The sequence below is a fragment of the Triplophysa rosa genome, linkage group LG5, assembly GCF_024868665.1.
Source record: "Triplophysa rosa linkage group LG5, Trosa_1v2, whole genome shotgun sequence".
NCBI lineage: Eukaryota > Metazoa > Chordata > Actinopteri > Cypriniformes > Nemacheilidae > Triplophysa > Triplophysa rosa.
The window spans coordinates 14,549,119-14,562,946 of NC_079894.1; the positions used below are offsets into that span (position 1 = coordinate 14,549,119).

Sequence of the window (13,828 nt, forward strand, 5' to 3'; positions counted from 1 at the left end):
GGTTAGATGCCTTTGGTCCGTGTTGCTTTCATATTTCAATCAAACTGTGCCAGAGTTCCTTTTAACAAGTGGACCGAGACTGCTGAAAAGATGGGTCTCGGTCCACTTGTTTGGTGCGCAACAGGGTTCGGGTGGCAGCGTTCACACTTACACAAATAAACCGCTCAAAGAGAGCAATTGCACCAGAGTTTGTTTTAATCGAACCAAACATGGTATATGTGAACACACCCTTAGTTGACATAGATGCAATGTTATATATGTCAGTATAATGTCTAATGTGGACTATCAAAATAAAGTGTAACCATAACATTTATATCCATAACATTTATATCCATTATATCCATTTTTTTCCAATGTGACGAGGCTAACATTTTGTTTAAATAATTTCATTTTAACAGAAAGACGGCATGATTAATTTAAGATTTAGTCCATAGTCCACATGAATCAAAATTGACTCTATTTACTTTATTGCGCATTACTGTGTGGTGAACCATTCATCCATTCAAGTCAATAAAAAAAAATATTTAGTGAAAAAAACAAGGCATGTATCCTATTTCCTTCATTCAATAATTTGTTTCACTATGAAATAGTGTATGTGCCAAATTACTGAAGTTGATTGCGACTTCTGGTTCACTTACACTTGTTCAAAAGCATTCAAATGGGTAGTTGACAAATAAACCGTACATGTGTCCTATGGTGTGACAGGCAAAATGGTTAATAATGTATATTTTATATTATTATTTTTATTTATAATATAAAATAACATAAGATAAATCTATCTTCATTGTTAGTTTTGCTTAATTTTGCTGTCACACCATAGGACATGCAGGTTTGTATTGCTTCTCTAAATTAGTTTTGTATTGCAATATCACACTAGAGCAACTGTTGCTTTACAAGGTTAAATACAATTCATTTAGCTGAATTGTTGCTGTTCGACTTATCCTTGTTTCACTGTTAAATGCTTCAGGTCTAATTCATGAAGGTGACAAGCTCGAGGAAGTTAATGGCGTTCCAATGGAGGACAGGAATCCAGAGGAGATTATTCCTATATTAGTATGGCTCTTTTTGTGTGTGCTTGTATGTTTTGGTCTGTGTGCGTGTTTTTGATGGTTTTCCTGAGGATAACAGTTCTGCATCGTGTCTGTTTAAATGCTTTATTAAATCTGTACCTTGTAAGATTACATTGGACCAGTATCTCATAATCATCTTCCAGGCCCAGTCAGAAAGAACGGTGACCTTCAAAGTCATTCCAGGCACCAAAGACGAATTGGCGACCAAAAACACCAAGGTCTATTTATCAGTGTACATCACATTGTTTTCTGCATTGCATCTTACGCACCACATAATTAATTCCAAACTCGGTCAAAATACGTTCTTGCAGATCTTCATGAGGGCACTTTTTGACTACGATCCCAAAGCAGATCCTGCTATTCCGTGCAAAGACGTCGGGCTGGAGTTCAGGAGAGGAGATGTGTTACAGATTGTGAGTCAAGAGGATGACACCTGGTGGCAGGCCAAACATCAGGGTGAGGCAAACCTCAGGGCTGGACTGATTCCGTCTAGACAGCTTCAGGAGAGGTAAGAAAATGTATAATCAGACTATGGAGTCTAGACAGAAGAAACAAAATCTTTCCCGCTCACAATTGTGAGTTAGGCTTAGATCCTGTCATCACATTCTTAATGTTGAATTAGATACAGTCAATGGCGGACACAGTCTGACACTCCCTTTGTCAAGCTTTCAATCTTGTAAGTAAAGCAATCGATCTCATCAAAATCTGAATCAGATCCAAAATCAGGAATGGGAATCTATCAAGCTGTTCTTTCGCTACTTGTGTATCTGGCCCGAATCAATCCTTGGTGACAGGATGGGATGAAAAGCTTTTCTGTTTAATGTGATCTGACTTTGATTAGACAACTGTGTAATTTTGAAGGGGAATATAACAGTGCTGACTATGATGTTTTTAGTGTGGTGATGTGCTCTTCTCTGCAGGAGAATGGCTTTACAGAGACCTGAAGCTCTGTTCAAGTTACCCAGTGTCTTAGAAACATTCACAGGTAAGAACAGTATACCCCGATGATAGGTTTATCCCTTAAAAATCATTTTTGATCATCACAATGACATATACAACAGTTTGGCTAAATGTAAATTGTAAATTTAAACCATGTTTTTCAAACTGTCTTTGGTAAATTTCAGTTTTTAAGAAGAAAATATTGACCAATGGTCTTGACTGAGGAATTTGCATATGGTTTGAATCAGAACATTTAAAATACCACATAGACATATAAACAACAGGGGGTCTTTGAAACAAAGAACAAGTGACATCATATAACTCCTTTTGATGACTCAATTACTTTGATATTAGAAATGTGGTGAATTAGAATTGTAGTGTTAACTGCATTTGGTAAAGGGATAGTTTGCTCAAAAATGAAAATTCTGTCATCATTTACTCACAATCTTGCCATTTCAAACCTGTATGACTTACTTTCTTCTGCATAACACAAAATAATCCTTTTTGGTAGGAGGTTAAGAGTGACTACGTTTACATGCACCCTCATAATGCGATTATAATAGGATTTTGGCAATACTGCGATTACACTTTACCTCATGTAAACGCAATCATTTGATTTAAATAATGTGATTAAGCCCATAATCGCAGTAAGCATAATCAAAGTAACACATGTGGTGTACGCCGGTTTTAATCGCAATATGAAGGCATGTAAACACCTTAATCGCATTTATGCTGCTCTGATCAAGGTGCGCATGTGCTTCTGTCACGCACCTTAAGCGCAAATTCATGGTAAACATGACAGTCTGAAGTTTAACCGTCAACACAACTTGCTGTCAGCAGTCTCTGCTCCTTACCATCATACAGAAACTGCGCAAATGCGATGACAGCACACACCACCGGTGCGGAACCCATTTCCATCATATTTCTATGTTCATCATGGCGACGAGTAACTATAAAATACGTCCACATAACAGTGTTTTGCATTTGACACGAATATATTAAAACGATAGCCAGTAACACACACCCACTGTATCTGAGATCATTGTTTGTGCTGTGTTTTATAACAAATAATCAGACTAATAAAACTTACATGTAAATGGGAGCAAAGAGGTATTCTCATGTAAACGTAGTCAATGTTGATAACCAAACAACGGTGGTATCCATTCACGTGCATTAGATTTGTGTCTATACAATAGATGTCAATGGGTAGTTGTTGTTTGGTTACCAACATTCTTCAAAATAGAAAGTCCTACATGTTCATAAAATAAAGTTCATAATTCACTAATGTTTGGTCTCAAAATACCTCTGAAAATGAACGGAAAATCAAACAGTTCATGTAATATTTACAGTCACTGACCACTTGTTTAAAAAGAAATTACTACTAAGTTCCATATGAGACGTAAAATGCCTGGAACATTTTTATGTGTGGTACATCCAGTTTAACCATGTATTTTTATGGTTTTTATAACAAGAATACTGAAAAGAACATATGTTCCTTGTCTTAGAGAGTGATGTCACGGGTGTGATAACTACAGTGAATGTTAGCGATGAGAGTGTGTGTAAGGGTGCCAGGCATCTTCCTGGAGCGGCTCCCTGGAGACGTGAGCTGAATACACGGCCTGATAAATTCTGAGGAAGTGCTGTAGTTCACAGTGGCTCTGCTGGACATATTAAAAAATGTTTTACTACGTGCGAACACGTTCATACCGAGCCACAGATTGCAGATGCAGTCTATCATTGCTAAAAATATAAGCATGGTCTAAGAAAAGTCAAACTACAGTGTGTATGTGCAGGAACTGTAATAATAATACTTCTGCAGGTTCAGAAAGAGAAGAATATTAGAAATGTATTTAAAAAAGAAAGCTACACAAAAGTAAAAATTACATTTTACCTGAACCCTACAGAGACTTTTATTAGACAATATGCTTTTATCTGTTACATCAGGCAAAGTGATGATGTCTACCTCAAATTCTCAATGTAACATACTTGTCGCTTTAAGTTCCTTGTGAAGTTATGCTACAGTATCAATTGTTTTGACAATTGAAGAGGGGTGGAAATGGAAATAGATGGATTTGGAACATTTCGATCATCTCATCTTGTAAAGCCATTGTAGGCCTGTTCAAAGCGACAGCTTTCCCTATAAAAGCTCCATCTGTGGGTCGGATACGAGGAAAGTGACAGCTGCTAAGCGACTGAGTCATCACATGGCAATGATGGACGAGGTAATTTTACAGTCTCCTCGTAACACACACACAGAGCTTGGGTCCGTGCGGAAGGTCACCAAGATGCCAAATGTTAAACTCGAAACACCACCAGCATTTTACTGTCTCTAAAAAGCATGAAACACACCATTCCACAATGAACCGCAGGTGAGGACATGGTTAGAACAAGTAGACCGTGGTCACAATTACTATTTTGAAAATCCACCTTGGCCACAGCATGACGGGCAGTTGGACTGAATGTCGATGTCTTGCCCCCTGGTTTCAACTGCACTGTGGCTTCATGAGTCCAGGCCACACACACTGTGTGAGCTTTGGATTTATGGTGCTCACTTCATCCCTTTTGAGAAATAAAAGCAGGTTCTTCCAAAATCATTTCATTTTTCTTTCCCTTTTCTCTTTACGGTACAGCTGTCACAAAGCCCTGCTATCATTTCACTGTTTACATGCTAAAGCCACCAAATGAAAGAGCGAAGTTCAGGAGAGGTGTTTAGAGTTTTTAAGGCAACGGGCTGTTCGGTAATGTTTCAAATTTAGGCCGTAGAAACAACATCACATCCTCACTGATTATACAGTAGGATTGATTGATGAAGTACTTGGCGTTTTGCTGTATCTAAGTGCTGCTTCTTTCTATGACAGATAGAACAGTGTATTTGTAGAAACCTCTAAAAACAGAGCACATGCACCGTTTCTTTTTTGAAGGGGCACCAGTGGCACTGGCAGTTCTGTCTCGATCCACTGAGCAAGAGCATATGTGACAAAGATATCTCTTTTTATAATGTACTAGTTCTGTCATAATCTGGAACATTTTCATGTAGGATACAAGGAGACCAAAGTTCAAATCCAAATGTTTGTGTTCAACAGGAAAGAAGTCAAACTATATTTGAGAGACATAAGGGCAAGTGAAGAGTTTGGTTCCAAAACGCGATAAACGCCATTTAAAAAAAACGAGTTTCTGCCAAAATCAGTATTGTATCAGGTCGGTATTGAAAAGTCTATTTTTAAATTTACGCAAAATGCGATATCCGCCGTGTTATTCTGTCATGTTTTCTCCCTTTTTTCAGTCTCACTTCTCTGCAGAATACGATCTATCCGCTCAACCAATCACATCACACCATTCCACGCATTGTAAACAGTAATGGCGGCGATCTGAATACGGTCGGCTCCTAGTTTCCCTGATCTACTTTGTGCTTTGTGTTCAACAAACAAACACAAAAATGAATCATTTTGACGGCATAGATGAGCCTGTGCTGGTTTCTGCGGTTGGGAAGAAACGAAAGCCATCGAAATCTAATCATTTACGTGAGGAGATTAAGACGAGGCTCTAATTTATAGCATTAAAAAGATGACCCGTTGAATTCATTTTAGGAGTGATGACTGATTGAATGTATTTTTAGTCCAGTGCCTGTGTAACGGAGGCCAGCTAGTGAAGAGCTGTGCAGTGTGTAAACCTCACTCCCCGACCAACAGATATGCTCTACTGCGGTCTTTAGCCTCCTCGTTAGAGCGCCCGTCTCCCATCCGGATCGACGCCGGTTCGAGGCCCTCGCAGAGCGGGGCGAGTAGGACCGGTTACACCTGTATGTAAGATTACTATTGTATTGAGTTCAGGGGCTGTCACATGTGGATAAACTCACTTTGTTGTGTATTTTCAACAGTTTCAATATGAAAAATATATTTTATTTTGATTCAATGGATTTATTGCATTTTGAAAAAAAATTGTTATGGATTTATTGCATTTTGGAAAAAAAAGATCCGTTTTTATAATAAATCTTTTTAAATCAAAATCTGGATTTGAAATTTTTATGTTACTAGAACCTAAAGATGCTATGTGAAACTTTGAAACAGAAAATAGTGGTTTTCATCTTGCCACTTTATTTGTAAAGAAAACACATTTTTACTCAAATTAATCAAAATGGATTTATAGCGCTTTGGATCCAAACTCTTCAAGTGTTGATTATTTTCAGTTTAAAGAAAAAAAAATCTTAATTAGACTCAATAATCATATAACTTAATAAACAATATAAATATTTATATTTCAGTTTTTTACATTCACATTGGAAATTGCATTGCATTGTTGGATTGTTTCAGCATTACATGCATATAGAAATATTTCAGGGTATGGAGTAGTAGGGAAGCCAGAACCCAAGCGCAGGCAGAAGGATGAACACTGGAGTTAAATAAACAATAAAACACAAAACAAAACCCACGAGGAGGAAAAACAACAAGAACAGGGGAAATAATAACTTAAACTCGACAGAACAAAGACTGACTGAAATTGGACTAAAACTAAAACAACACCTTGACATGAACTATAAATCTACACTTCCAAAGACTTGACTTGATCGTGTAATCCACAGAGCATGAGATGACGAAACGTCATACACGAATACAAGCAAAACAAACCAGCACAAGACAGCAAACACAAGGGCATTATAAAGGGAACCAAATCAAGAGGGGAACAGGTGCAGCGCACCTGTTAATTATTTATAATGAAATAATTAACAATCAATAATGAGAAAACGAGAGGGCGGGGACAAAGACGAGACCGGAGAGAGTGCATGCTATGTCAACCAACAATAACATGCCTCTCTCCACACAAAACAAGAGGTTCTGCCATGATCCTGCCACAAGACCAAGAAAGACATGACAAGATGAGGCAGAATCATGACAGAAATATATACTGTATGGGACATATAGAAAACATGCATTATTGCAATTTCCTCAGTACAATGTGCTTTGGCGAAAAGTTGTCAGCTAATAAGTTATTAATGGGATGCTGATTTTATGAGATGTAATACTCACTGTAAACTAATTAGTTATATATAAAGTAAAATGATTGAGTTGATGACAAATACATTTAAATCTGATATGAGATGGATAGATACCATACATTTTCCTCCAAATGTCAAAAACAGAATTTTCATTCAATTATGTTTTTCATTTGTGTGTGTGCAATTTAAAATATGTCTTTTTCTCTATCTTGTTGTTTTATTCAAACTGAGCAGACATGCAAGGTAATCTTTGTAATATAGTAATGTAAGTGCTATATGCTAGTTTTGTTATTTCTAACGTTTACATAACGTGAAAAAAACTAGCAATTTACCCTTTTTACTAACCACATCTTTACTTGCCTGAACTCTCTTACATATTTCACTGTTTAATCTGCACTTTTTCTTCTATCGCCCTACCCTGTCTTCACTCAGAGGATGTTGACTACAGAGCAATAAGTGGCATACAAATAGGTAAGGTTCTGTTTGTCTGACATGTAACCTCATCACCTTTGTTTTGTGTTCTTTTATAGTGCGCACACACGGCCACAGCCCCACGTGTGACTTAAATGAGGCTGTTGTTAGCGATCTCTATCTCATCCCATTACATTTGTACTTTTCCATTATGTTCCCACACCGTTATAAAGATGATGTTTATTCAAGGTGAGGGTCATTAGTTTTAGATTCAGAGACTGATCTGGTTTGAGCATTCATGCTAATGAATGGCTTTGATGGCTCCAGACTGGGTGCTTTGTGCTGGTCCATTAGTGATAAAGGCCATCAGACAGCCGGACATGCACTGTGCTCATTTAGCAGCCAGGCTACTGGATGAGTCTAGCAGAGACGCGCTTCGTTTTCAGCTTTTTGGCAACCTTGACCCCGCTTCAAATGTCAGCATGTCCGCGGCTAATCTCCAGGACACACGCAATGGCCAAACTAGCGTCATTGCTGTTGCAGTCCCTCAAGACGACATGCTTAAGACATTACAATGGGACCCAGCCATACAGGGCTTATTGTGCCAGGTTCAGAATTTGACATTTATCACAGTGGTAGCGTAGCAAGTATGTGTTGGAAAACCGGAGGCTTTCGCCATGGATGGAGAGCTCTGGTAGCACTGGATGCTTCTTGAGCAATTGTCAACATTCTTCTATAAATCTATTCAGCAAAGCCACTGCTACAGTTTAGAGGTGCTGTTCAGAGATACAAGGCCTGGGGTGTTGTGGGATCCGAAAGGAGTCACGAGGGAGAGGTGTGGTTGGATATTAAACTGGAGAAACCTGGAAAAGGTATCAGCGAATCCCAATAAGATCCAGACATGGAAAAACAGGGACACATTAAAAACAGGTTCTATTTACAAACCAGATTATTTAATCAGTATGCAGTCCCACATGCTGTCAAGAGCCAAGAATCTAACGCAAGGCTGAAACTCCAGAGCATTTGCTTACTTCTCCAGATCTTTTGGATGTTTTCGGTGTCAGGTAGCCGCAGATTGCGCACATTAGTCCGCTCCGGTTTTATGGCGATCACAAGTCTTCATTTAACAGATAATGGTTTTAACATGCAGCCTGGTGCAACCGGCCACATCTGATATGTCATACATTTTATCTACTGTTTCTGAAGGATAATGTAGATGGAGTACTTGATGAGGTTAAGTGCAGTATGTGGTTTCTGAAGAGGCATAACAAATATATTGCAGCGTTCCCCGTCATATTAGCGGATCGTCTAAATTCCCCAGAATGGGATGTGGTGTCTGTGTTGCCATGCTGAGCTTTAATGGCTCCTTGCCCCGTGCAAGGAACGTAAGGGCAGAAGACTGAAGATATAGTTCCAGTGTTGTCCGGGCAGGGCTGTAACCTCCAGACATTGAAAGAAATGTGTATTTATTTGTGGTGGATCAATATGGGTTTATTAAAAAAATCTTAAAACTTTACCTTTGGTTGTGCCATATTGAATATTCCTTCTGAAGAAATTCTAATATAGTTGGGTCATTTGAAACATGTCATATTTTGTCTAAGCTTATGTTGTATCCTATTTCTTCTATTTGGCACTTAAATATCTGTTAGGGTGAGATGCATTTTTCCTCGTCTATACTGATCTTCCATGTTACAAGCTGGAACACAACATGACCGCTAGGATTATCCTGCTCTTGAGTCAATCCTAACCAAACTGCTTCCAAAAACTCAAAAGTCCTTGTAACTTATAATAAGTCAGAGTCTGTCCTACCCACTGAGTGTAATTTTACCAATGTCAGAGTTGGAGATGCCCATATCATGTCAGTAAATCAGGGCCTCTAAGCACAGTGCCCACAACATGGCATCCACGAGACCACATGTATGTGGTTAAAGGCCTGTTTTGTGTAGCCCATGAATTAAGGAACATTAACCTTCTGGTGTGGTGATTCCTGCATGGTGTTATTTTCCAAAAACAGTCATGTGGCCACGTTTATGTCATTATTCTGACACGGTAAACGCTGCAGGTTTTAAATCTCCAATCTCTATATAATATCAGCCTCTGTCAGCACCGCTGTATCATGATCACCACTCATCAGCTGTATTTATGATCAGGCCTGATGAAATCCTGCTTATTTACTGCCAGCCGCTTCGCTTTCCTCTAACAGGATGGAAACAAGCAGTAATGTTCATTGGTTTAACCCAGATCATCTGGGAATGGAGACGGGCAAGAAGGTGGATGGAATTATGGCGTCATAGGAGATTGTCTCTTGTGTATGTTTAGCACATGGGCAATTTTGTATTACTGTTTGTTAGATATTAAGAATTGTGAACCATTTATTCCCTATGGTGTTTTTCAAAGGCTTATAGATAATGAAGGAAAGGGTTTTTCCCTCCTAGTCAGAATGATTCAGTCGTTTTATATCATATTACAGGATTATATTTAAATAAAAAATGTTAATTTAATATTTAAAAAAGTTTTTATAGATAATAGGGGGACATTTTGTCTCGTATTCTTTTTTAATTCTAGTTCCTTGGCTGTATCCCAGAAAAGAGGAAAAAAGACAACGAATAAAGTCTCGTCTTCTTGTCTTGCTTTAATTTTCTCTGTCAAATCGTTCCAGCTATCTTTTGATTTATCTATACAGAAGCAGTTTGGCCTTCAGGCTGGTTTTAGTCTCTGTGTGGGACACTCTTAAAGTCTGGAGGCATTCAGCAAAATTGATATTGGTAGAATCAATCAAATGTGTACTTATACAAAATATGCTTCAGCAGACAATGATTTGCTTTACAGTCAAACCAAAAATTATTCAGACACCATAATTCTTTATTTTTTTACTAGTGGGTGAAGAACACTGTAGTTCATTTAAGTAAATGAAAATAGAAAAATGAAGTAAATTGTAACATATTATACCCAAAAATTCCAAATTATTCAGACACTTTGACCTATTTTTAATCTCTAATGCAACATTTTTACACCAAAGACTGAACAAAATGAACCATTGCTTGGTAATTGGTTGCCCTAAATTGGTCTTATCTAATGTTGTTCTTAAATTTATCTGACAGCTATTCAGCCTAATCTATTATACATACAGTTATCTGACATTATCAAGAAGATTTTTTTCTGTCACAGTTTAGAGTTCTTGTCTTACCATTTTCTAAACTATAGCAAATAAATGTGATACTGTGATAAAGATACTGTGATAATGTATAAAATTTGAAGGTGTTTGAATAAATTCTGGTTTGACTGTTAGATTCAATATTATATATTTCCCAGAAACACAGATGAGCATCAATAGCTGTTCAGCCCTCTGTAATGTGTTTTTTAAATTTATGACCACTCATTCCATGTGAATTGAGTGATTGTTGAAATGTGTGAAAAATGTTATTTAATATTTTAGTTTTTTTATATTTTTACACTCATTTCAACCACGTTGAATATTTAAAATATATTACTTGATGATGTCATCTTAAAAGCCCCACAAATGCACAGCTTCTGATGTTGATTTGACAATACTTGATTTATATATCGGAAAGAAAGTTGCTGACGTATAGTTGGGTAGTTTACGACATTTGGTCCTTTGAGATTCTATATGCAGTGTTCCTGCAGTTCCGTTATGTTGTGAAAAGTAATGCAACATTGTGACTTTATCTTAAAGCCTCAATCTCTTTTGAATTAAACAGCATGTACTCATTAATCTTTTTGAAAGCAGCATATGGAGAGTCTCTGCATGAGGCTGGTACTTAAACACTGTCATCGCTATAAAGCAGTCATTGTTTCTATAGTATTTCCTTGCTGGTGCTTGGGTTAATACTTATTGTGCTAGTATATTGACGAAGAACAAACACTTTGTTCCCTGATATTAAACACATTTTAGAGAACACATTTCATTGTAACTGTAGTGATGACATAATGTGTTTACTGCCATGTGTGTGTCATACACTGGCTCATACTTGTTTACGCATTCATGCATTTGGCAGATGCTTCTATTCAAAGCAACCTGCAGTATACAGTACATTTGAAGTATACACCTTCTAACAGTGCCTGGGAATCACATTCACGATTTTGTTGTTTCCAGCACCACGCTCCACCAGTTGCACTACAGAAACGCTACAGAAATCATCTGTTCTTCATGGTCGAAAGAATTCCTCTGACATCTACATTTCTGGTTCTCCAGCAGGCCACTGCTACGCTCACAAAGGCATGCATTTCTGAGTACTAAACAGCCGGTCTTGCCAGACTTATTGTTTTGACAACCTCTTAGATTGAAGTCTTCTGATTTCTCAGTTTTATTGACCCTTCTTTGGTCCTTACGTCTAAAATCGGGTTCCAAGAACCGAATCCAAACCGAGACTAGACATTGACAGCATTCTACAGCATACACTAATGATCCAGACAAACACACTTTCTAATAAGAAACAGATGGAAGGTATAACAATCCAAATATTTTTGGCATCTTTACTTAGTAATGACTCTGAGCAAATTATGCCGTAATATCTAAACACATTACTCAATATCAGAGAAAAGAGAATCCTGTAATCAGGTCTGACACATTATGATATAACTACATAAATTCAATTTGATGAAAAATGATAAAAATTGTCCAAGTATTGTTTTAGAACTACATTTAAATTTAAAATAATTTAGTTGTCTTCTTTACGCAGCTGGTTTAAGGAGAAGTTTCCGGTTAAGCAGAAAGGACAGCAGGAGTCAACAAGTGAGACAGAAGACGGTTGAAGGACATGGCTATATCCCTGAACCAATATATCAGGAGGTCTCGCCATACCACAGAAAGCCTGAAGACCGGTATCGCCTCGTGCTTCTTACTGGTGAGAAACATTCTATCTTAATAAATAATCTGACATTTACCTCATGGTGTTCCAAACTCACATCACTTCACACATAGGAAACTGTTTTTGCCCATGCAATGAAAGTCAAGAGTGTCCAATGCATTCAAATTCCAAAAAGGACATTTAGGTATTATAAAAGTAATTCATGACTCAAATGGTATATTCCAAGAGCATGACAGAAAATCAAATCAAATCATTGAACAATACATAGATGTCAGTAACATCAGACCTCATTGGTTCTTGTCTCGTGTCCAAACGTCATGACAGAAGCACACGAGAAGAAAGAATCTGAATAAGGGTGTATAAATGATGACAGAATTTTCACTCTTGGCTGAACTGCTCCTTTGAGGAAATTCCATAATATTCAATACTGTGAACATATATAGATACAGAAAAAGAAAATGCTTGAAGAGATACATTTACATAAGGATCTGTGGACTACGTATATGTTTTCTTTATACTGCCTGCACAGTGCACATAGACCTGGCTCTGCAGAATGTTCACCTCAATGACAGTTCCAAAGAAAGACTCCAAATGAGCAACAGAATAGGCGTGCTTATCCTCCAAACATGAAAGAACTGGTTGAATATGGCAGTCAGCTTTCTATACAGCTGGAGCCACTATGTTATTAATGTCATTTAAGTCCCCTGTTGCCACAGTCTATCAGTAGCAAGAGTTTAGAAAATTACCATAATCAGACTTTGGCATTCCTTGACCGCAAACTCTTGAGCTGTCTCTTTATGAGCTTAAAATATCATAAGTCTGTAGAAAGTTTCCATTGTTTTAAAAGTAGTAACTATGCCTGAAATGTCACCATTGCTCTGTTATTTGCATAATTATGAATGCATGATATTCTACTTAGAAATCCGATGAAGCATGTGAGGTCACTCAAGCTTTTCCATTTTTTATTCACTGCTGAAACAAAAATGTGTCCCTGCAGGAAATTTCAAGCATTAATTTTGAGATACATCAGGAGCGAGAACAGCAGCTGGCAAAGATGTGAGAGCGAATGCGAGATTTCTTTCCCAAACAAACAATAGAAAACGTACAGGAGCACAGTGATCTCCAGCACTGAAAGGTCTCAAGTGAGCCTTGGCAAGGTTGACCAAAGCCAACATGTTTAAGGCCTCCATGAAATTATTTCAAAAGAAAATCGCTTCAGTGAGGTCACAACCTGCTTTGTCTGCCATTGATATATTAAGAAAAATACCAATAAAAACACTAATGTGCACTAAAAGTTCTTCAAACGATTTGTCAGTCCTGTTGATTCTGTCCCAACAACACACAGTTTTGCAAAGATGAAATCACTGGACATTCTTCGCTAGAGCGGCCATATTGAGCGTTGCATTCCTCCTTACCCTAGTAAAAAGCAATTCATTTAAAATGCATTTATTTCATGCTAAGTATAGTTTAAATGTATTAACGTATTTACTGACATAACTTACTATTATAAAATTATAATTAAACGTTATTTTAATGAACTATTTATACACAATGCACATTTCTTCATATTAAGCATATGTTCTAAT

General features: G+C 37.5%; 1 protein-coding gene across 1 annotated transcript in view; it reads left to right on the plus strand.

Moving 5' to 3' along the window:
* mpp7b (MAGUK p55 scaffold protein 7b) overlaps positions 1-13,828 on the plus strand; it is a 39,171-nt gene that overhangs the window by 12,667 nt on the left and 12,676 nt on the right. The window contains exons 7-11 of the mRNA XM_057333556.1: positions 968-1,053; positions 1,214-1,288; positions 1,382-1,578; positions 1,991-2,055; positions 12,114-12,278. Of these exons, the coding sequence (XP_057189539.1) occupies positions 968-1,053; positions 1,214-1,288; positions 1,382-1,578; positions 1,991-2,055; positions 12,114-12,278 (588 nt within the window). The remainder of the gene's footprint in view (positions 1-967; positions 1,054-1,213; positions 1,289-1,381; positions 1,579-1,990; positions 2,056-12,113; positions 12,279-13,828) is intronic.